We start from the raw sequence: 22,474 nt of genomic DNA, 5'->3' as shown, positions 1-22,474 counted from the left end.
GCGTTATTGATGTGCTTGAGAATGCTGCAGGAACCAGCAAACAATGTAACGTTTTGATCTGTGGCGCCCGATACGGAGGTATGAGGACAAAAAATAAAAAAAATTGAAAGTGACGATACAATAGGATTTGGAATTGATGGACTTTTCAATTTAGTGCACAGTGAGGTGATTCATAGTGTTGGTGATCGGCTCACAGAAGTTCGCATAGAGACCTACAGAGGTTCAAGGGTATCATTAATTCGTACGTCGTTAGTCGATAAGGATGGATTCAGCGTCCGTTTTCTCGTGCTCCGTGGTTCTGGAACCAGAAAGTGGGAGCTTGCTGTAGTATGTGTTTACGGACAGAAGCAACCCGTTGTTGTAGTTCCACACCAGCCAAGCCTCAAAAGCGATAGTGACAAAAAGAAAAACGAGGGTGATGACGGCGAAAGTGACCATGGAGGTTCGCCCGGGAAAGTAGGAGCCTGGCTCCAAGGCCACGTCGTAGGCTGAGGTGTATTTTGTGAACAAACGGATCGTCTTGAAAAGCACGTAGACTACTCCGCCACAGAGACAGCAAAGAGTGAATAAACTGAGCCAAAGTAGCTCTCGTGTTGCAGCAAAATCAGCAAGGAATATCACCACTAGCGTAAGCGGGAGCATGCAACAGGTGAGAATGAATTCCTTGGAAGTCTTGTCAGACACCATCACCACGATGAACTGCACGGTGAAGCCCAAGAAGAAGAACAAGTCGAAAATTAAAAGACTCCGGTGGATCTGAAACACCGTGTACATGCGCTTGATGGCGATGGAGGCGCCGATCTTCTTGAACTTGAACCACTGGACAGACCTGTTGAGCACAAAGTAGATCATGAACAGCTGCAACACAAAAGTTACCGCTAAGACGCCGATAGCGGCGATATTAGTGCCCCTGGCCGCAGCTCGCCATGCAGAAGAGCTCACCAAGTTCAAGTTGGCTGACACTTCCTTGTACTGGATGCCAGTGTAGATGACCATGGTAGCGTAGAACAAGCACAAGAGCGAGAAAAGCAACATATTCTTCGTATGCTGGGCAATCACTGTCACCAACACCTGGTAGAAACCAGCGAAGATGAAAAGTGCAAGGAAAATGGACATCTCCATGTACCGAGCGTCCGATGGGAACTCCGTCCGGTGAACATTGATGACGCCATACATGAAACCCTCGAGGCCCACGACAAGCAAAGCCGAAATCACGGAAATGGCCAAGCTGACCTGGGATCCTCGAACATACCGTTTGTCGTCCTCCTTTTGAGCATTATGCGCCATATACTGGCCTTGCTGAACAGCAGGCTGCACAATTGGCTCATATTCCGTATGTGAATCTAGAGACACCTTAGATATCGTCAGATGCTGATCTAGCGACAAATGTTGCTGCGAACCGACTCGGGCATAGTCATATAGACTGAGGTGATCCTGAGAAGGAATGGTCCCTAGTCCCGGACGAGCCGAAGAAGCCGGTCTGGATATCAACAGGTCATTGTCATCGATGGTATCCTCGACGGAGAGGTTTGTAAATCGCTTCATAGGTGAGGAAGGTGAAGAAAATTGGGGTCCGGCGGGATCATGTATTATAGACTTTTAGCACGACTTTTAGCACGCAGAGCATCTGCGGGACATGCGTCTGAAGGCAGAGGCTATGTCGTGCCCCAGATGACGAAGTTTGTGGAAAACGCAAGCACTTTCAGCCGTGCCGAGTCCGAAATTCCGTTGACGAATTTTCTGTCTATGTCAATTTGGACCAGCTAGGTGGCCATGGTCAGTCTGCTGGAAACGAAAAACGTCCCACTCGCACGGACTCGGTGAGATCCAGACCTTTCTGAAAAAAACATCTCCGTTCTCACCTGAAGCGAGCCCCACGCTCAAGTAGGCAAAAACTCACGCCCACGACGTCATAGAAGCGCCGCTCAGACCAATCCAGAATAGTTCCGGGGGTCTTCCTCCAAAAGGCCCGCAGACTCCTCCGAGAGGTCGAGCCACGATACCCGGCTGAAGTACTCGTCCTCCTCACTGGCCTTCTGGAAAGCCTCCATTTCCTTCTCAAGCACAAGGACACTGATGGCATCGTAGCCTCCTGCCCCAGGAACCAACCCGCCTACGCATCCAGGCAAACTGTTGCACTTGTCAAGCAACTCTGTCTGCTCAGGAGGCTCGATCTCGGCCCCGAATGCTTAGTGACCTCTTGGAAGCCTCTTCTGATCTGTGCAATAGCTCTTCTAAGCAGCTCGAGCGTCGCCGGATCGGCCAATAACGTATCGTAGTCTCTATTCGTCTCACTGAGGTTGTGGAGCTGCTCCAATGACCTGACGAAAGCCTTGTTGCCCTGGTTGAGATGCTCGTACCAGATAGCGCTTTCGGGGTCCAGCTGCTTCCATGCGAGCACCTTGGAAACGAGCTTTGGTGTCTCAGAACCAGCACTCACGTCACCCATGACTAGCTTGATTCCCTTGGGAAGCGAACAATGCGTGTGTGTAAAGCTCCAGTTGGAGTCGACGGCTTCACGAAGCTCAGAGCAGAGTTGTCTGTCCAGGTCTCTGCCGAGAAGGTGGTTGAAAACCTCAGGCTTGAACCGTCTGTAGATGATAGAGCCGTAAACAGCAGCCGCAACGTCAAAACCAGAGCCGATCTTCTTCTGCGCTTCACAATGGGCGATTTGAGCCAAGTTGTGGACCGTGTTTCTCGTGTAGTTGAGCGGCTGCTTCAAGAAATGACTAAAAAGTGCAGCAGTAACTACCGACACCAAACCAGCAGAGGAGCCCATACCGGTCTTGGGCACCTGGTCAATAGGCTTCTGGTGGAACAAAAACGACTTTCTGCCGTTCAGCGAGCTTTTAGCGGACGTGCCCTCGGTGGTATGGTAGCCTGGATCAGAGAAGAGCGTGATCTTCACGTCGAAACGGTCTGAGGGTAGTAGATAGTTGAGCACAGTCTTCACGGTGGCCTCGAGAAAAGGGTTCTTCCTTCCCTGGGTTTCAGCAAAAGCAGGAGCGTCGTCGCTGAGCTTCACGGTGTACTCCCATTCTCCACCAAACTGTGGTGACGAAATGTAAATACGACAATCCGAAGACTCGACCAGCTGCACATGGGCGTGCATTCTGGACGAAAGTGCCGTAACATATGCTTCATATTGAGGGTCAATGACCAAGTAGCCGCCTGCAAGTAGGGCTTTTCCTGGAGCACTGAAGACGTGGGCCATTAAGAAGTGGTAAGTGAAGTGGTGAGTTTTCGCGATGGTAGTGACGGTTGGATCAGATGAGGTCGATTTGTGGCTCTTTTTGCGGGCATGGTGCATTTGCTATAAACTAGGCGAAGATTTTCGGGGGATTTCGAGATTCGGGAATTTTCGAGAAATGATCTATTTATGTTTTGGTTGTTTCGAAATGAGCTGGTCTTGGTGGGGTGATCTGGCTGCAGAATAGTGACTGAGCTGCTGGAGCAATTGAAGATTTGAAGTTACCGAGAAAGAGGAACCTTCTTATCTGTCGTTTTTATACTTTCGTCTTCAAAGCCCCTGGGGCTCTATCTCCCCTGTCTGGGCAGCAGCGGTGGCTGTGGTACATGCAAGGGTGCACTAAAGGTCTGTGTTTTCTGCTACATGGCTGGCTCGAACAACATTCCGGTTGGGGCTTAACGATTTGACATAATTTGGGGAAAAATGACAAAATTTGAGACAAGCTGATTTGGCGATTTGACCGTGATGGTATTGTTTGCAGCCATTACCTGGAGAGCGAACTCGTCAAGAGGAAGCGGGCAATTTGCAGATTCGGTCAGCAACGGGAATATCATAAACATTTACCTCCAAAAGCTAGAATGGAGAAAATCAAAGAAAGCGTTGTGTAATGTGAAGCAGTAGCATTGAGTACTAGTGGGAGCATCATCAGATATCGCCTTAAGTGAGGAAGCGGCGAACAGGTCAAAACAACGGAATTTTTAGCCTTCCCATCCCCTCAAATTTCGTACTTACTTATCCATCCCATTCGCCAGCAGCCCTTGTTTTTGTGGTAGGCTTATCTCGAAGCCACCTTTTGAAATGTCCGGTACAATGTCAGTAGCGAATACATCTAGAGACTCACTGATCCGCTGCATCGTAATCCACCAAAATGACAGACGAGCAGCTCAAAAATGAAAAAATCGTCGGAATTATCGGTCTAGGCGACATGGGTGCCATGTACGCTGAGCGGTTCTCCAAGGCCGGCTGGAAAGTCGTCGGAGCAGATAGAGAAGACAAGTTCGTGGAAACCAAGGCCAAGTTTGCAGGCCAGGCTTTTGAAGTTCTTCGTTCAGGACACCATGTTTCCCGTGTTTCCGACTACATCATCTACAGCGTGGAAGCGAAAAACATTGGTGCTATTGTTCAAACCTACGCTCCATCTACTAAGGTAGGTGCAGTGGTTGGAGGTCAAACTTCGTGCAAAGCTCCCGAAATCCAGGCATTCGAGGAGGCAGTTCCAGAGGATGTTGATATCATTTCCGTGCATTCGCTTCACGGACCTAAGGTTGACCCCACGGGCCAGCCCTTGGTGATTATCAAACAGAGAGCTTCTGATGAGAATGTCAAGTTCGTGGAGAGCCTCGTATCGTGCCTTAATTCCAAAGTGGTGCATCTTTCAGCAGCCGAGCACGACAAAATTACCGCCGATACCCAGGCTGTAACCCACGCTGCCTTCTTGTCCATGGGCTGTGCGTGGAAGGAGATCAACCAGTATCCTTGGGAAACACCCAGATGGGTTGGAGGTATGGAGAACGCTAAAATGAACATCTCGCTTCGTATTTACGCCAACAAATGGCACGTCTACGCCGGTTTGGCGATTACCAACCCATCGGCGCATGGCCAAGTCCAACAGTACGCACAATCTGCTACTGACCTATTTACGTTGATGATCCAGGGCAAGAAAAAGGAGCTCCAGGAGCGTTTGTACGAAGCAAAGAACTTTGTGTTCAGACACAACCCCGACCACAAGAGCCTTTTGCTAGACGACGCCATTTTGAGCGAGTTCTCCTTGTCGAAAACACCTCCAGAAGGTAGACTGCAACCCAACTCGCATTTGTCGTTAATTGCCATTGTGGACAGTTGGCACCACTTGGGTATCGTACCTTACGACCACATCATCTGCTCCACGCCATTGTTCCGTATATTTTTGGGTGTCACGGAATACTTGTTCTGCACGCCTGGCCTTCTAGAAGACTGTATTGATGTGGCCGTCAGCGACCCATCTTTCCGTCACGACGATCTCGAATTCACGTTTGCTGCACGTAACTGGGCCAACATCATTGCTAGAGGCGACTACGAATTGTACAAGAAGACGTTCGAGGAAACACAACGCTTCTTTGAGCCCAAGATCGCTCACGCCAACGCCATCGGCAACGAGATGATCAAGACTATCTTACAGCGGGTGAAGGAGCGGGAGCAGTAAAATTATAATGCAGTATATGAGGGAGGGGCTCTTCGGAAGCGAAGGAGAAATTTATAAACCAGCTATGTTACATGCCATGTAGAAGTGCAGTGTGGCAGAGTGGAGGCTTACAACTGCTCGTCCTTGATGACGTCCATGAGCCAGTCCAAGCCTTCGTTGAGGCCCTCGCCACGGATGGCGCTGGAGGCCACTATACTCCAGCTTCTGTCCTTTAAATCTGTTAGACTGAGAGCCTGGGACACCTCGGCGGCAGTCAAGGCGCCTGGCTGGTCCTGCTTGTTGGCGAACACCAAAAGGGCGCTATCTAGCAATTCCTCCTCCTTTAGCATAGTGTGGAGCTCCTTGCAGGCAATGTCGATACGGTCTTTATCGGTGGAGTCCACCACGAATATAACAGCAGCGGTGTTGCTGTAGTAGCATCTCCAGTACGGACGGATGGAGGTCTGGCCACCAAGATCCCATATGTTCAAGGTCAAGTTTTTGTATTTCAAGGTTTCCACGTTGAATCCGATGGTGGGCTTTGTGGTGACAACCTCACCCATCTGCAAGCGGTATAGGATGGTGGTTTTACCGGCACCGTCCAAGCCCAAGATAAGAATTCGGATTTCCTTCTGCACGCCCCAGAGCTTGCTGAAGATGTTCATAAAGCTGAATGTTTGGCCCATGATGTGTTGTGTTGTGGCGTCTGGGTAGATAGGCCTCAGCGAGTTGATTATTCAGATATGGACACATTTGTGATCCTACCGCATTGTTACCGCGCACGACTCCAGGGTCCATGGCGTGGATTAACTAAGGAGAAAGCGAAGGTGGTTAAAGGGGATAGTGGGTTTTACGATTAAGAGTTTGTGGATTTTTGGGGTTGGCAAAAATTTGGGTTTTGAAGGAAAGTGTGCTGTGGATTTAGAGGGTAGATCTGTGAGGCCAGACTCACATGTAAAAGGCAGGAAGGAGGGAACAGAAAGGGCGGTGGCGACGAGGGTGGTCTCATTCGACCTTTGCTTTTAAAACTGTAACGTTATTGGTCTTTCTTCTGAATCGACTGGGCATTGCAACTCTGCTTCTTTGATGTGGTGAATGGTTGCAAAATGGCGCGGCAGTGTGTCTCAGCATGTAGCCGAGTCTGATCCACCATCAATTTTAGCAAATTCGAGCAAAATTGGATCAACCGAAATCCTACCGACTTCCACTGAGCTGCTTAATCAATAACAACAAATTCTTTTATCCGAATTTGAGTTGTGTGCCCGGAAAAGCTGGTGCCGGAGCATCCGAGCACTACATTTGCAGCACCTACACTTGTAGAGGGTCGTTGTTCTATAACTTACCTAAGTCTCCCTAATTGATACTTATCTCCTTTGAGAATCTGTTTGTCTAGCTTGATCAGAAACACTTTACGCAGAAAAGCGTCCAATTGGGCAGGGTTGCGTGAAAGCTGAGCACACCGACCCACCTCACAAACACCAATTCACCTAGCCAGACGATATCCATTTTCTCAGCCTCCTACATCATCTACCCTACACTTCCTTAATAAATAATCATAATCAAAGTCTATGTAAAGTGGAAACAACTTCACCCGAAAGTCCTGCTAACTCGCATCCTCTCAAACCAAGCTTCAACCTGGCTACTCAACACAGAGCATCATCCGAAGCAGCTCGGCATTGTACCCCGCCGCTTCCGACAAAACACCAAGATGGTGCCTCAAATACTGCTCCCAGGTTCCCAATTCCGTGTCCACCATGAAACATCTCTGGCGGTACTGAGCAAACCCAATGCGTTCATGGAAATGGGCCTCGTCTGCGTCGGTGGGTGCAAAACGGGCGCGGCAGTGGGTCTCGAAAAACAGCATGTACCACCCTTCCAACGAGGGTCTCAAGGCCTGCAAAGACGCCAATTGCGGGCCCAACTCGGCAAGGTGGTCGTCGATGCCAGACTCCAAATCCACCAAAAACTCTGCCGTGAAATTGTGGTTCTGGCAGAGTGTCCGCACGGTGGTTATGTCATGGGTGCCCTGGACTGCGAGGCCTCTGGATACGGCGGCGGTGGCTGCGAAACACTTTCTGGCGTGAACGAGCGAATTGGCCTGCGAGGCCAAAAGCCGGTGTACGGAGGTGTGGGGGCCCGAGGCGACAGAATGGAAGAAGGCCTTAAAGCGGCGGCAGATTGCTCTTCTTTGCTGCTTGTAGCCGGGCTCGTGGAGGTCAAGTTGCTCGACCTGGTGTGCCAATTCGTTGAACTCGGCTGCGAAATCGTAGGGTGCGACCTCAGGCTGGGGCACCAGGGCGGCCTTCAAAAGAGGGAAGGCTGCCGGGACACGAAGGGCGCTTTTGGGAAGGAAACCGGGCAAACCGATTGAAGAATCGCTGATGACGGAAGGCGCATCGTCAGCGGAAAACTCAACCACGGCGTTGGTTCCAGAAAAGCTCACCTTCTTGGATTTCGCAGCCACTGGCTTGCGGGTCTCATGAAGGTGGACCACGTCCAAGCCCATTTTCTCGAGTCTGCGGAAACTGGCGTCGTCAGGGAGTGCTTGAGCGAGATGGGCCTCCAAGGCACTAAGCCGGGGGTGGCATTCCTCGAGCTTTGCGTTGGAATCGTGCTCCAAAGTCTCAATGCGTGGAGACTCAGTTGCACAAACAGCGTCGGGGCAAAAGGCCCCATTGGGGGAGAAGGCCGATTTGGGGAAAACGACCACCGTCACTAGTGGCAGGCAGACGGTTTGGGGAAGCAGCAATGGGCTGGTCTGGCATTGGCGGCGCCAGGTTTCAAAGAGCCAGTTCAAACGCACGAAGAAGTCGTGGTAGGGCGAGTAGACAAGGCCGTTTGGCTTGGGGGTGGTCACATCGCCGGAGGGGGGTTGGGAAATAGTGATTCTGAGTGGGTTTCTCTTGAAAGGAGAAAGAGGGACCTTGGAGTCTGGGGAGGTGGTCCAGATTGGGCTTGTGAAGCAGGCGTTGAGTGTGTACTCCGAAACGCCTGGGAACTTGACAGGCCTCAATGGGTTGAATGCAATTCTGAGAGTTGGAAGACGGTAGGCGTAGAGCCTTGGGAGCCTGGTCCGTGGGACGGCTCTGTAGCACAGAACTTGTCTGGCTGGAACTGCGCAAATGGGTTCAGTCGAAACCACAGAGCTGAAGGAATCGACGGAAGGGCAGTTGGCATAGGTTCTCCTGTCGCGTCTGAAAAGACGTCTGAGGATCTCCTTGAAGCGAGCTCTCTTGGAAGGCTTCTGGCTGGAGGCCAGTTTGGCTGCAAGGGTCTCACCGTCAAGGCTCACCAGAGTAACGCTGATTGGCGTTGATAATGGCAGCGGACGGGAGAAGCAGGTTTCCAGAGAGCTGGCGGAAGCGAAAACGGTTTTGTCGCTTGAAAATCGGAAAATGGACTTCATGACGTGAAATCTTTGCATTGTGGAGTGGTGGGTAGGGAAGACAGAGCTGCAACACAAATGGGATCGCGATATACCCCAGGGATTTGGGCGACGGTAGAAGCTGGAAGGTTCAATCAGCGGTCATGCCGTTACCAACGGCGTTTTACAGAGAGTGACGCTGTTTTTGTTGGAGTTTCCTTGAAGGGTTTCTGGATGGTGATCCTAAGGCCTCTTTTCGCAGCCATTTCTCTATAGTTAAGGCGGCACTATGAACGAGTATCGTCAGCAGGGAGGGTCAAGTCTTCGGTTTTCAACCCTTCGTCGCTTTAACCTCAGCGACCTAATGTTCAGAAAGTGCCTAAGATCCTCCTCAATCTCTATTATCGTGAACCCACCTCTTTGCCTGGTTCCTGATTACGTAAGTTCTGACCGATTGCTAGACAATGAGTACTCGCCTCCCAGCAGCACTTCCATGAATTCCCGGAAACACAATACAAAGTATCAAGGCTCATCAAGCTAAACACATCCATCTCCCCATCCCAGAAAAACCACTACCCCATGGCCAGATCCCACCACGTTGGCCTCCATTGACTGACCTGCTTCGGCGAGGTGTACGGGTTCTCGGACCACTTCCCCAGAATTAAGCTCACCTGCTCAACCTTCCATATACTCATCATGTCTGAACCACGGGGCATTCTAAGAAACAAAGCTGAATCCAGCCGTCTGCCACTGAGCGGCGAGGCGGAACTCGATAGATCCGAGGTTATTCGGAATACTCGGCTCAATGCCCAGTTGCAGTCCGAGTCCAGTAAAGGCGAGAGAATCAGAGCTAAAATCGCCGAGGCCAAGGAGGCAAACGGCGACTCTAAAACACCAGAACACTTGAAGTGGGATGAGATTAATTTGTACAAGACAGAGCAGGAGAAGGCCGCCACCATGAAGATCGACGAGCCCAAGACACCGTACGAAGGCGGTTTCAACCCAGATGGCGAATACTATCAGAACGATGACGATGAAGAAGAGATTCCGGACTTTTCTCTCGGTGAGGGCCAATTTGACAGTGAAGTTGCTCCGGCGGAAGACGATAGAATCATCAGAAATGAGGCTGCGGAGGACGAGGAAGATGAAGACGAAGACCAGCCTCTATCGGCAGAAGAGAGACACAAGAAGTTTGAGGAGATGCGGAAGGCCCACTACCACCAGGCTGCCAACCCGCTCAAACACAGAATTGAGGTCTCTGACGACGAAGACGAGCTGCTGTAGCCTCACCTCACGATTCACGATAAATAATGTTTCATAACCGACAGAGCAAGCAACGATATCCGGATGCGTAGAAGTGTAGCGGGTCCCGTGGATTGGAGAGTTGATGTTCTGCTAACGAACACAAGCATTGATACATCCTCAAGTCTACAATTCCATTGGTGGTGACTAGTGGTGACTTGTCACGATAAATATTCTATGCCCTCTATATATCGCTTAGGCAAAGTACTTCAAGTGACCAGCGCTGACGGAACCAGCAGAGGTCAATTCAGCAGCAGTCTCCTTGATAGCAGCCTTGGCCTCAGCAGCATCGCCAGCAAGCTTACCGGCAAGAGTAGCCAACTGAGTGTCGTCCAACTTCTCAACCAACAACTCAAGATCAGCGTCAATGTCGGCAGAAGAACCCTCGTCACCAAAGTAGGCCTTGTCCTTACCAGCAGATCTGACAGCTCTCTTGTTCTTCTTCTTGGCAGCCTTAGCAGCCTCCTTGGCCTTCTTGGAGTTGGCCTTAAGAGCAGCAGCCTCCTCGTCGGCCTTCTTCTTAGCAGCCTCTTCTTCAGCCTTCTTCTTAGCGGCTTCCTCGGCAGCCTGTCTGGAACCAGCCTCCTTCTCCCACTTCTTCCTCTCCTTCTCCTTCTTAGCGTCTTCCTTGAACTGCTTGATTCTTGGGTCCTCAGCCTGGGCACGCTGGACAAAGTCGATGATTCTCTTGTTGTCCTCCTGCTTCAACTTCTTTCTGTTGGAGATGTTCTTACGCTCAATGTAACGCTTGTGGTCTCTGTTGGCGGTGTCATCTGGAACGTCCTCGTCCTTGAACTCAAAGGTCTTCCACGAGTCGAAAGAGCCCCAGAACTTGTAGAAAGCGTCAACCTCCTCCTTGGTGGCATCAGCAGTACCCAAAAGTGGGACAGGCTGCTTCTTGGAGAAGTGGGCCTCGGACTCGAAAACTGGTCCCCAGGCCTCGAAGAAGTCGTACTGGGTCTTTGGAGCTGGAGGAGCAACAACAGCTGCCTCATCCACAGAGTCGTATTGCAATCTCTTGGTGGAGTCCAACATGATCTCGAAGGCTTTCTGGATAATCTTGAAGAAACCGTCCTGGTCCAAGCCACCGGCAGCAGACTTCTTATCAGGGTGGTGCTTCAACACCTGCTTTCTGTGGGCTCTTCTGATCTGGTCCTCAGTGGCCTTGTATCTCAAGTGAGAGATACCCAAAACAGCGTACAAGTCAGCGGTCTTCCACTCTCTTGGGTCGTGGGCCAACAATTCAGCAGACTGCTCCTCATCGCCCAAGTCGTCGTCAGCGTTCTCCTCGATCTGCTTGACGTTCTTCTCGGCCTCCAACTTTTCATATTCAGACCAGGTGTGGCCTCTCAAGGTTCTGGTAGCGTGGGCCAAGAAGTATCTGCCAACTGGCTCGATAGGACGACGAGTTGGGGCAGAGAAGTTCTTGACAGACTCGAAAGCGGGGGTCTTAGGACCCTGGAGGGATGGCAAAACAATGGACATTTTGATGGTGTGGTAGTGAGATGGAGCTGGAAAATTTGTGGTACTAGCAGTGGTGTGTGCAGGCGCCATCAACAGAGGGCATCAACCGTGGGGGGCTTATAGACAACGCTTCTACGAGAGATTGTTCTTTTTTCTTCGACAGTTTAATTGTTTTACTGAGATGATTCGATGTGACATAATTCAATGGCGGGTGGTGGTTGATGTCATTGAGAAGTCAACCCATGTGTTTCGCAGCCACATCGCCAGAAGCTGTGGTGCCATTTATGGAATGATAGCTTGGATCCTATTAGTCTATGAAATAGTCTGAAGTAAATTCTGCTTCTCATCCTCGTTCACCATCTGTTTGTGGCATGACTTATTACAAAGGCTTTCCACTTGCCCTTACATCTCGCACTCATTAACTTTCCCGCTAGACTTGGTTCGACCTCGCATAATGATGTCGTGAAAAAATTAGGAAGCTTCTCTGGTTTCAGCATAACTCGCTTTTATTTTTGAAGATCATACTCCGAGGGGCTCATCGAAATCATCGTCTCACCCTCAAAATCACATCCTCTACTCCTTGATAGCTGCCATGTCGAGAACCTCCACAGCACCTTCTCCCTTTTTAAGCTGTGCATTCTCGCCCTGGAGCAAGTCCACAATGGACTTGTAATTGGAAGGATCAATGATCGCAATGGCCTCGAACAACTTCTCACCTGCCTTCTCATCCTCTACCGTATCAAGCAACGCTCTAAAGTGTTCATCGAAAGCCGGCTGGACACGAGCGAGAAGCGTGATTTTCACCTTCATCTGAGCTCTGGCAATTGGCATGACCTGCTCTGCAATCAAGAGCTTGATTGCTTCTAGAGCTTGCGTCTTAGCTGGTTTGTTGGGGTTCAAATGGAACTTGAGCTGGTTGAGCGCCTTTTGAATCATGCTGGGAGGGTATCTTTTCTTTGACCTGGGGTTAATGCATTTCGTGGAGATGAGGTTCAAGAACTCATTCTGCTTTTGCCTCAAGTTGGCACTTCTCTCCTTCTCGTTCAATTGAATCTCGCCCTTGTCCAAGATTTCTAGGATGATCTCGTCGTGATTTGTAGAGCCAAAGGCGTTAAGGAGGTCCTCGTTATTGGCCACCTGACCTTTGGAAACGTTCATGAACACTTGCGGAATCTGGAGCACCTCATCTATGTCCTTCTCAACTCTCAGTCTCCAGTCCTGGACTTTATTTTGGTAGCAGGCTATTTCAAACCGCTTTTTGCCTTTTCTAATTCGAACAAGGGAAACATTGGTGAGCTTGATTTGGTTGGACGGCTGGTTTATGACTGCCATAATGAGAGTAGTATTGATAAGCGATGCCTCATACTAAAGCGCGCAAGTATATATATACCCACAACCGGTGGGTTCATTTCGACCAGACAATTTTTCTGAGTTATTTCAAATATTGAATTTTGGGTAGTTTAGCCTGAAGCTCGAAGCCTACCATACGTCTTTCCTTTGCTTCGGAATGAGCGCAGTATAGTGAGCTATGAAGCCTACAGTATCTACTATTCGTTTAACGGAAAATCAATTCAACTTTATTGTTGGGGCAACAAACCCGCTCGATCACTTGAGCACAACCTTGTAGGTGGCGATCTCGAAACCTCTCAAGGAAATTTCCACCGAGTTGTCCTGCAACTCAAGCTCGTGTTCAATCTCCTCCAAAGCATTAGCCTTGTAAACCTTATCCACAGATAAGCCGAATTCAAGCTTACCGCTAGAGGATCCACCCAACGACTCGTAAACACGAACCACGATTGACTGCTGGCCCTTGTTTTGTTTTTCGATGTTCTCAGCAGTGCTGATATCTTCATCATCCTCACTTCTCTTCACATTCGACAAGACCAAAGATGAGTCTCCAGACAAGCTGATGGCCTTGGTAATCAACTCCACCTCTTCTGGGTCACCATGAGTGTACAAGAGCTTGTAGTTGAAGTTCTGGGCCAATCTCACGATCTCAGGACCCAAACCACCTTTGTGAGGGTACACAGCATAGGAAAAGTCATGAGAGCCCATGTCAGCCTTGTCATCAGGAGCCTTGGCAGAACGAAGGAGCGACAATCTCATCAAGTTACCATGAATGGCAGCACCATACTTGGAGTCATTGAAGATCGAGACACCGTAGTTGTGCTCAGACAAGTCCATGAACTTATGGTGGCAAACCTCAAACTTGGCAGTGTCCCAAGATGTGTTGTAGTGGGTGGCTCTTTGGGTAACACCAAATTGAGTCTCGTACAGCGCATACTGAGCAGTCTGCAAAGTGGTTGGGAATTGCACCTTCAAGAACTTGTAAGTCTCATGCCACTCGACGTGAGAGTTGAACCTGAGGTAGTTGTTCTGGGAGATCTTCTCGTTGTTGGTGATTCCGACGAGCGAGATGGTGGTCTCGATGTAAGACTTCGAAGAAATCTTGTGCTTGATGACCAACTTAGACTCCAATGGGTGACTAGACGAAGAAACCACCTCACCATTCTCAAGGAACTTGAACTTGTTAAGCGAGTAGACTTCAGTGTCCCAAGCAGGGAAACTCAATGGCTCATCATCAAAGAGAACCAACTGGTTACCAAAACCGGAAGATGCCTTAGTCTTTGCAGTGTCAATAGACTGGCGTCCAGTGATCAAATCCTTCAACGAGAAGATTGTACCATTAGGAGTGATCTTGGCCTCAAGCAAACCATTACTCAACACGAAATGGTCCTTAACTTTGTTGATCGACGCAGGGTACTTAAGGTCAGACTCACGAATGAAGGAGTTGTCCACAGTATTAAGACCGAGAATAGTGGAGCTACCAGACTTACAGCTCACAACATCAACCGCAAGACTGGAAATATCCTCATTGGAAACCTCCACCAACTCGATTCTGTGCCATGGTAAAGTGTTGATTGCCACAACCTTCTCAGAGTCCTCGTGTCCAGCATGCTTCAAAGCGTCCTTGATCAATTTGTCCAATTGCTTCAAACGCTTCTTGAGCATAGGCTTGACCTCCTCGTAGTACACCATTCCGATACATGAACCTGGGATCACATCGTGGAACTGACATAAAGCAACGTCCTCCCAGATTTCTTGAATCTCTTTTTGAGGGTACTTGTAGTCTTTGGTGGTGACCGACAAGTAGGAAGCAAGATACTCCAAGTCATGGAGCTTGATCTCGGATTGTCTAATCCATTTCTTGATGTCAGCCTGGGTTGTGTAGGTGCCTCTATGGAACTCCAAGTAGAGCTCACCGGACCAAGTTGGGAGGTTTCTTCCCTCGTCAGACTTCTCCAAGACGTCAGCATAGAAGTCTTCAACCGTGTTGCCGAGCTGCACTGATGGAATTGCGGCGGTTGTGTTGGAGATACCTCTGCATCTTCTCAACTTCTCCAACATCTCCTCAGTTGGACCTCCTCCACCGTCACCGTAGCCGTAAAGCAAGAGACCGGTTGGAACATCTCTCAAGTTGTGGTGTTGGGTCTGAGACCTAACGACATCACCAAAGTGAGCAGCAGCAGTGTAAGTGTTGGCTGGAGGCATGTGGACGAGAACCTGCGAACCATCAATGGCTTTCCAATTGAAAGTACTTAATGGGAACTGGTTGATGTTGTTCCAAGAAAGCTTCTGGGTCAAGAACTTCTCAATGCCGACAACCTGACAAATCTGAGGAATCTGCGAAGAGTAGCCAAAGGTGTCAGGCAACCAGAAGACCTCTGACTTGTGGCCGAACTCCTCCAACATAGCTCTCTGGCCAAGCAAGAACTGTCTGATCAAGGATTCACCACTTGGCAAGTTGGTATCGTTTTCGACCCAGGAGCCGCCAATTGGCAAGAACTGCTTCTTGGCGAACTTCTTCTTGATCTTATCCAAAATCTCAGGATGGTCCTGCTTCAACCACTTGAACTGCTGCATCTGGGAGGCCACAAAGACGTACTCAGGGTAGTCGTCAGCAATCTTCAATTGAGTGGTCCAAGAACGCACGATTTTTCTTCTTGTTTCAGCAAAAGGCCACAACCAGGCAGTGTCGATGTGACAATTGCCCACGCCAAATACATCGGTCTTCTTCAATGGGTTCTTCTTAAACACGGCATGCGAGTCAACGTCAGAGCCCAAGAACTCCTCGGCGAGCTCTCTACACTTCAACACAGAGGACCTGTCCTCCGGGTCAAACGCGTCCATGATGTTGTTGGCAATCTGGGCAGCCTGGTACTTGTCTCTGCCGCCTGGCAATTCCCTGGCGGCGTCGCTCAAGATCCAAAAGTCCCAGTACAACTTGCGTGCGTTCAAGTCGGGCCAGACCAAGTCACAGTGGGACAAGGTGTAGTACTTGTTGGGGTCTGGGTGGCCCTGATCGCCCGTACCAAACATACCGTTACAGGCAATCTCCAAGTAGAACAATTGCTTGCCAGACTTCTTGTATGTCTTGGGAAGCTTGTAGAGGGTTCTGTCGCCGCCGGTGAACGCCTGCAAAGGCGTGCCGTGACTGTCGTAGATGAGGCCCTCGTTGCCACAATCCCAGTGGAAGTCAATTTCCTCGACGTCCTTGTTCTTGAGCCAGTGGTCGGGAATCTCCCACTCGATCTTGAACCAGAAGGTTCTCCACGAGGGTCCAAAGGAGTCGCCCTTCTTGGCGTCCTCCCACTCGACCTTCTTCCAGTCAATGTCACGGAAAAGCGGTCTTTCGGTGTTTCCCGGACCGCTGTCGCCAGGAGTCCTCCACACCTTCAACGAGATAGCATCCGAGTTGGAGTCGACTCTTTCGTGGTCATAGAATTTTGGGAGATTGAGCTGCGGATACTGGCCGCCCTGGTCAATGAACTGCCTCAACCTGTTCTCATAGATCAGGTCGATTGGTTTGAGTGTGGGCTGGTGGTTATAGCGATCGTAGCCCATGGTGGTGCGGATTGAGAAGTGGGATTCTGGGGTATTTATGTGCGCCAGGAGGTTGCTGGATAAGCGTGGTGCAGGGACCAGCTAAGTGCCGTCAGACACGGTAGCAAAGAAAGGTTAATTGGGAGGAGGAATTGAGGCTTTTGTGATCATCTTTTTGATCTATATGATTTGAAGGGATTGAGAATTGGGCATTGGGGAAGTGGTCTGGTTGTCTGCGAGATAAGGTAGTGGAAGCCTGAGGCTGTGGAGCAGGAGAGGTAGAGGTGGTCCTCCATGGATATTGTAGAGATTAGAGAGAATGAAGTAGAGAAAATGAAGCTTCAAGAAATTTTCATATTTGTCCATTGGTAAATGGGTCAATTGGTGGATTGGCTGGATGGCTGTGGTGCCGAGAATCGGTGGACCAGCTCGGCAGTGGACTGATGGGACCACATAGGATAATTGCAAAAATAATTCCATCGAAAGCCGCTTTTGTCGTTTTGTTGTCAATTCCCAGATCATGATATCCCACTAGCTCCATCCCTTGGTCGGTTGCTGGTCCACAGCCTGAGACGGTTGCAAAGTACCCTGTGGGCCGCACGAGCCTCACCCCTGGTGCCACGAGGTCAATAGGGGTTTTTCAAATTTTTGATTTTTTTCTAATTTCGTGATCTTCTAAGGAGGAGGCTTAACTTGGGCTTCGTTTTATTCCAATATTTTCCGGCTTTGCCTGATCCATCCCGTTCGGGTTTCGGCGTGCCACACGAGGAGTCCGGGTGCAGCGGGTGGCCGGATTAGGAAAGGTTATGACGAGATTGGGCAGGCGATAAGAAAAGTGAATAAGTAGGAGAGTATTGCAGAAGGCAATGTTGATTAAGTGATTTGATTGACTTGAAAAGATGGAATTATCTCGGTGTGCCATTGTGGCTATGGGCTGGCTGTGATCCGATTGGTGTTTCGCAGCCAGGCACCGATAAGCTTCTGGAGGGGCTTGAGGCTGTAGGGTCACGGTGGCGATAAGGTTTTGATGGAATGTTTGGAGCAGTTGGATACGGGCATGATTTGATTTGTGGCTTTTTTGGTTTTGGTGACTTTGGGCAATTGGCCAATTGGGATGGGTTGGTACTGAAGCCGAGACCGGGATTCCCAGTAAGTTGGTAGAGGGCATTTTGGAAGAGTCATTTTGGTAGAGTGCAAGCGGTAGTAGTACTTTTGAACGGAGAATTGTTTGGTGGCTTGGATTGTTTCTTTCCAAATTAGAGATTCGTGTTTGGCTTGACCAATTCGGTCGGTCCGTGATCTGGTGGCTTTTCAGCTTATCGGCTGCGAAACAGACTTTGAGCCGTGATCACGAATTTGGTTGCAAGCCTCACTGTTGTCATTTGATGTTAGCTTGTAGGGAGCCCTTATAAGTTCAGGATATTGTCCTGTGGTTTCCAAGCTTCACTGGCTTTGTCCCATGGGTCAGGCAGAAAGTCGTGGAGAACCATAGACCACGGAGCCTCATAGGTCAAGTTAAAGAAGCTAATCCAGACAAGAGCAATTCAGCATTGACTCAAATGATGCTTCATATATGCTCCAAAATACAATTTATGCTGCGATAGCCTATTCCTAAGTCTATGAGCTGTTTACGTCTCACCTACACTGATTCATCCGTCTATTCCTCGTGAGCAATAAGCTCCCACCAGTCATTGGCTCAACCAAATTACCTCCAAAGAAACACGTTCTTTTCCAGAATCCACAAAGCCGTTTAAATCATAAGAACCTCTGCCCATCTTCAGACTCAATGGGCTTATCAGTTAGTGCGGCTCCGGTCTTCAGCGCGGCAATTGTGGAATATCACAAGATTGTATTAGTCGTGATAAGTGATCCGACGCTCAATTAGCTTTTGTTGATTTTAAGTCAAAGTCTAACGTTACTTGGGTTTGTGGACCCTCAAGACCGCCACAGTAAACAAATCAAACCTGATTCGTCGCCATTGAGGCTTAATTCCGTCTCGGTCTTCGTCCAAGGATACTCCAATAGATGGATCCAACGCTCCGAATACCTGGGTACCATTAATCTCAGGCTCAATTGCATCATCTACAACATCGCAAACTGGCCAATTGCCATTAATTGCCTCATTCTCTCCATCCACTAGCCACTACAGGCCTAACTCTACAACAGCAACAGTCTTATAGTATATTCAAAAGGTCTATCGGCCTGCGCTAGAATCCATGACTTATTTGTCCTGAATCTTGACCTCCTGGTCCTTCTCGACGTTGGCAACGCCCTCGTGGGACTTCAAGGAGCTGATGTGGACGTCTGGCAACTTCGCCACGAAGCCCTTGATCAAGGAAAACTCGCTGAGCACCTCGCCGCCAAACAGGGAGACCTGGCTCTTGACCTTGGAGGTAAGGTCGTCGGAGGCATCCTCCTTCAAGGTGACAATGTATTTCTCGTCGGCCATTTTCAGTAAAAAAGTAGTAGTAGTTGTGGGTGGAATCTCAAAAATGTGAGGCTCCAGGAAGTACTTGCTGCGCGCCGCAGTCCTCTGCTTTTCGCCACCAGGGGATCTTCGCCACTGGGCCAAAAATGGAAAAGAATAAACCGGCCAATGGGTTATAAAGGGGTGCTTTTGGAAGCAGTTTTCAATTTGGTGAATTTTTAACCACATCGTAGCGAGTTGGTCTGAACCCCTTTCCACCCTAGCTGATTCTTTCGCGCCATGCTCGCGAACTCCACATTTTCCGACACTGGCTTTCCTCACATAATGGGTATATTTGAAACCGCCCACGCAATTGCCGGCAAAGTCCGCCGGGCAGGATTCTATCTTTACATTGGAATTGTCTTTGGTCTGCTTGGATGGACGTTCTGGGAGATGCACCGCTTGAACAAGCAGCTAGAGAAGAAGCGGGAGCGGGAGGATCGAGACAGAGAGAATGAACAACGGAAGCGATTGCACCGGTGATATGGCCTGTTTAAGGATACAGAGGCCTCTTGAGTAATTGATGGATCTGTTGCCCCGGTGCTGGCACAGTGGGCGAAAATGAGACAGTGATTGCTTGATTGAACCAGGATGCTTAGACAGATTAAGACTTCAGGATGGAGCGAGTCAATTCGATTACTTGGCTGAAGCTGAACCACTGGGAGCTTGTATTGAGAGCTTGGTCTGCAACTTCAACTTAAAAAGTACCAAAAGTACATATTGACCGAAACACACTTCAACCTTCTATCTCCTTGTATGGTTCATCTCGAGGCGAGAAATAGATGGGTACAGGACGAAGAGATTAGTCGTTGGGAGACGTGCTTGAGGTAAAAGAATTCGCTAATGTAAAGCAGTCTCTCGTTGGCAATGTGGATCCTCTTCGACTCAGTGTGCCTCATTCTCTGTTCATGTCGCTCGGGAGGTTCAAGAATGGTTTTCAAGCGGGGCAATCCATGGAATCTATGAACAAGACGAGGTTTTCTCGTCTGAAAGAGGATGATGCTTCTTTTTGTACGTTTCAAAGGGGAAGAACAAGCACTAATCGACGAGGTGCTACCACTGAGACATGAAAATTTATCTGTTGATGATTGCGATACCAGAATTTCCTTGGTACCAACTGAAAAAGACTATCCCATTCTATAAGCATCCTTCTTTTGCTTGTAGCAAAGCCTTCCCAAGCCCTCCAAAGCCCTCCAAAGCCCTCCAAAGCCTCTAAGAACCGTTGATCATCACTACTCTGACATTGACTCAATTGCCATGAGTTTTTGATTCTGAGGATTCGATGTAAAATAGCTCTACTTGATCTTAAAGTAACATAGAAAAGTACTATTGCCTGGTAATGGGAGCCAATGATAATTGTGTCAACCTGTCAAGGTGTGCATATCTCTGATAGAGATGCGGCTCGCTTTCGATACAACCTCATTGATAATCCTACTATTTCCTCTTGACCCAGTTCATTTATCCAAAGATGGGAGACCTTGAAAATAACTCTCCGCATCCAAGGATAGAGAAGGATGCCTTCAACAAGATCACATTCTTAACAACTGCAGGATTGTCAGTGTTGGTGTTTCAAGTGTGCCTTCTAGCGGGTCCATTATACTCGAAGAATACTCCAGCTTTTCAAATTGGCCTCATTGAATTGATCACCCTCATTGAAGCTTCACAATTTGCAACAGTCTTTGGCTTTCTTGTCGGCTACAGACCAGTTGTGCTTGTCGGTTTCTCGATCAGTACCTTATGGCCCGTTGTGGCGCAGATGTCGAAACCTTACGAGTCTAATGCGCTCAAAAACATTGTCTTCATCACCAAATGGCTCTGTGTAAGCGTTATTCAAGGGATGGTTTTGACAACCATACACCACTTCAAAGATCTCGGCAAACAGAAGTTCTCGGTTATTGGCCTACTAGGCATAGCACTTACTTTCGGTGCTAACATGGCAGTCGTTATTGCTGTTCCTGTCAATTGGCTTGCAATTGTGTTTGGTGCTTACTCTTTGGCAATGCTTATTCTCCTGTACTTTACCGTTCCTGATACTCCTCGCTGGCTCGAGGAAGTAAGCTTCACGAAATTATTGCCTCATATCATTGGATATTTTGGAAGTGCATTAGCAACATTCGTTTGGCTACAGTATCAATATTTGTTCAAAAGCTGGCTCTTTGGCACTTTGTTTCTGGTTGTTTGTTTTGCGGCCGGCATCTACAGCTTGATTATGCTCAATTACGGATTCCCAGACAGCTGGAAAGAAGAGTTTCAGGCAAGACGACAAACATCTGCGGAAACCATATCATGGTATTCCATTGAATAGTATAGTCGTCTAAATGTATATATACGTCAACGACAAATCGTCTTCCCTGACTATAGTGCGACATTGCATTCGGCCTCATGGCGGCCTCTACTTTGATAGGATAATACAAGAGATACGCTTTATTTTCCTTTTTTTTTTTTTTTTTTTTCTTTTTGTTTACTTTCTCTTTGCCTATCGATATCTATTGCTAAGATCTAGCAACATGTCAAGCTGTCAAGGTGTGCATAATACCCGTCATGGTGCGGCTTCCTTAGCTAAAAACTCGCTAAAATTCGCCTATTTCCTTCACCATCATAAACTGTTTCTTTCATAAATATGAGTGACATCGAGAGCAATTTCCCAGATAAATTGCCTGGGAAGCAACCCTTTAGCACATCAGCATTCTTGACTACCTATACTTTGTCAATGCTCGTGTTTCAAGTGTTTTTCGGAAGTGGTCCTTTATATCTGAAGGATACGGAGCCCATTGCCATCACGCTCTACCAAATGCTCGGCAACGTTGGATTTTCTGTTTTCAGTATTTCTATTGGATTTCTTGCGGGATTCAGAGTGGTTACCCTTGTCGGTTTCTTGATCATGGCATTGTGGCCCACAGTGGTGCAGCTTTCAATATTGTATGACTCCGATGCGTTGAGAAACATTGGCATACTCACTCAATGGCTGCTTGATTGCGTTTTAGCAGGAATGACCTACGTGGCGCTTTATCACTTCAAACATCTTGGTAAGCGGAAACTCCTTAAATTCTGTGTGATAGAAGCGGCGGTGGGTGTCATTGCAAACTTGGCAATCCTTATGTTAGTTCCCTCTAACTGGCTTCCATGGCTATTTAGTGCTTATTGCTGGGCCATGTTGGTTATTCTGTACTATACCGTTCCAGACACCCCTCGCTGGCTCGAAAATGTGAGCTTGTTAGGATTGTTACCTCACATCACAGGCTTCATGGGATACATGCTGACTGCATTTGTTTGGCTTCAATACAAGGGCAGTTTTCAGAATAGGTTATCTTATGTTTTGTTTCTGGTTGCCTGCGTTGCAGCGGGGCTTTTCAGTTTCGCCGTTCTTGGGCTAGGATTCCCACAAAACTGGAAAGAAGAGAGAAGGGCCAGGTTACTGAGACTAGAGGAGATGAACTCCTGGTTCCGCATTGAATAGATGCTAGAGGTCATGGACAGATAGCTAATTGAAGCGTTAAAACATCAGAGTCCTAGAATGGACCGCTTCATAATAAATTGTATCCACGTCGTAACGCAACTGTCAGTCTTAAGTACATCGCTAAG

The 22,474-nt window shown here is 48.7% G+C and overlaps 10 protein-coding genes across 10 annotated transcripts; 3 read left to right on the top strand and 7 right to left on the bottom strand. All coding sequences in view use genetic code 12, as the record gives it.

Annotated features, from left to right (window-relative positions):
* Positions 1-249: 249 nt before the first annotated feature.
* CXQ87_003479 (uncharacterized protein) lies at positions 250-1,545 on the bottom strand (the record flags this gene model as incomplete). Its single annotated transcript, XM_025481955.1, has 1 exon — positions 250-1,545. The coding sequence occupies one exon, from the start codon at positions 1,543-1,545 to the stop codon at positions 250-252; it is 1,296 nt and encodes a 431-aa protein (XP_025336573.1).
* Positions 1,546-1,925: 380 nt separating this feature from the next.
* ERG8 (phosphomevalonate kinase) lies at positions 1,926-3,214 on the bottom strand (the record flags this gene model as incomplete). Its single annotated transcript, XM_025481954.1, has 2 exons — positions 1,926-2,174; positions 2,198-3,214. The coding sequence occupies 2 exons, from the start codon at positions 3,212-3,214 to the stop codon at positions 1,926-1,928; spliced, it is 1,266 nt and encodes a 421-aa protein (XP_025336572.1).
* Positions 3,215-4,118: 904 nt separating this feature from the next.
* TYR1 (prephenate dehydrogenase (NADP(+))) lies at positions 4,119-5,432 on the top strand (the record flags this gene model as incomplete). The annotated part of the gene is made up of 1 exon (XM_025481953.1): positions 4,119-5,432. The coding sequence occupies one exon, from the start codon at positions 4,119-4,121 to the stop codon at positions 5,430-5,432; it is 1,314 nt and encodes a 437-aa protein (XP_025336571.1).
* A 107-nt stretch (positions 5,433-5,539) lies between these two features.
* ARL1 (Arf family GTPase) lies at positions 5,540-6,097 on the bottom strand (the record flags this gene model as incomplete). Its single annotated transcript, XM_025481952.1, has 1 exon — positions 5,540-6,097. One exon carries the CDS (start codon positions 6,095-6,097, stop codon positions 5,540-5,542), a length of 558 nt encoding a protein of 185 aa, XP_025336570.1.
* Positions 6,098-7,050: 953 nt separating this feature from the next.
* CXQ87_003475 (uncharacterized protein) lies at positions 7,051-8,817 on the bottom strand (the record flags this gene model as incomplete). The annotated part of the gene is made up of 1 exon (XM_025481951.1): positions 7,051-8,817. The coding sequence occupies one exon, from the start codon at positions 8,815-8,817 to the stop codon at positions 7,051-7,053; it is 1,767 nt and encodes a 588-aa protein (XP_025336569.1).
* A 654-nt stretch (positions 8,818-9,471) lies between these two features.
* CXQ87_003474 (uncharacterized protein) lies at positions 9,472-10,059 on the top strand (the record flags this gene model as incomplete). Its single annotated transcript, XM_025481950.1, has 1 exon — positions 9,472-10,059. One exon carries the CDS (start codon positions 9,472-9,474, stop codon positions 10,057-10,059), a length of 588 nt encoding a protein of 195 aa, XP_025336568.1.
* A 213-nt stretch (positions 10,060-10,272) lies between these two features.
* Positions 10,273-11,562, bottom strand: ZUO1 (zuotin; the record flags this gene model as incomplete). Its single annotated transcript, XM_025481949.1, has 1 exon — positions 10,273-11,562. One exon carries the CDS (start codon positions 11,560-11,562, stop codon positions 10,273-10,275), a length of 1,290 nt encoding a protein of 429 aa, XP_025336567.1.
* Positions 11,563-12,114: 552 nt separating this feature from the next.
* CXQ87_003472 (guanine nucleotide exchange factor) lies at positions 12,115-12,873 on the bottom strand (the record flags this gene model as incomplete). The annotated part of the gene is made up of 1 exon (XM_025481948.1): positions 12,115-12,873. The coding sequence occupies one exon, from the start codon at positions 12,871-12,873 to the stop codon at positions 12,115-12,117; it is 759 nt and encodes a 252-aa protein (XP_025336566.1).
* Positions 12,874-13,146: 273 nt separating this feature from the next.
* On the bottom strand, positions 13,147-16,446 carry AMS1 (alpha-mannosidase; the record flags this gene model as incomplete). Its single annotated transcript, XM_025481947.1, has 1 exon — positions 13,147-16,446. One exon carries the CDS (start codon positions 16,444-16,446, stop codon positions 13,147-13,149), a length of 3,300 nt encoding a protein of 1,099 aa, XP_025336565.1.
* Positions 16,447-20,360: 3,914 nt separating this feature from the next.
* On the top strand, positions 20,361-22,349 carry CXQ87_003470 (uncharacterized protein; the record flags this gene model as incomplete). Its single annotated transcript, XM_025481946.1, has 2 exons — positions 20,361-21,139; positions 21,569-22,349. 2 exons carry the CDS (start codon positions 20,361-20,363, stop codon positions 22,347-22,349), a joined length of 1,560 nt encoding a protein of 519 aa, XP_025336564.1.
* Positions 22,350-22,474: the final 125 nt, after the last annotated feature.

This window comes from Candidozyma duobushaemuli, assembly GCF_002926085.2.
Source record: "Candidozyma duobushaemuli strain B09383 chromosome Unknown C_B09383, whole genome shotgun sequence".
NCBI classification, from domain to species: Eukaryota; Fungi; Ascomycota; class Pichiomycetes; order Serinales; family Metschnikowiaceae; genus Candidozyma; species Candidozyma duobushaemuli.
Note: the sequence above shows the minus strand (reverse complement) of the source record. Positions and strands in the feature narration are given on the sequence as shown.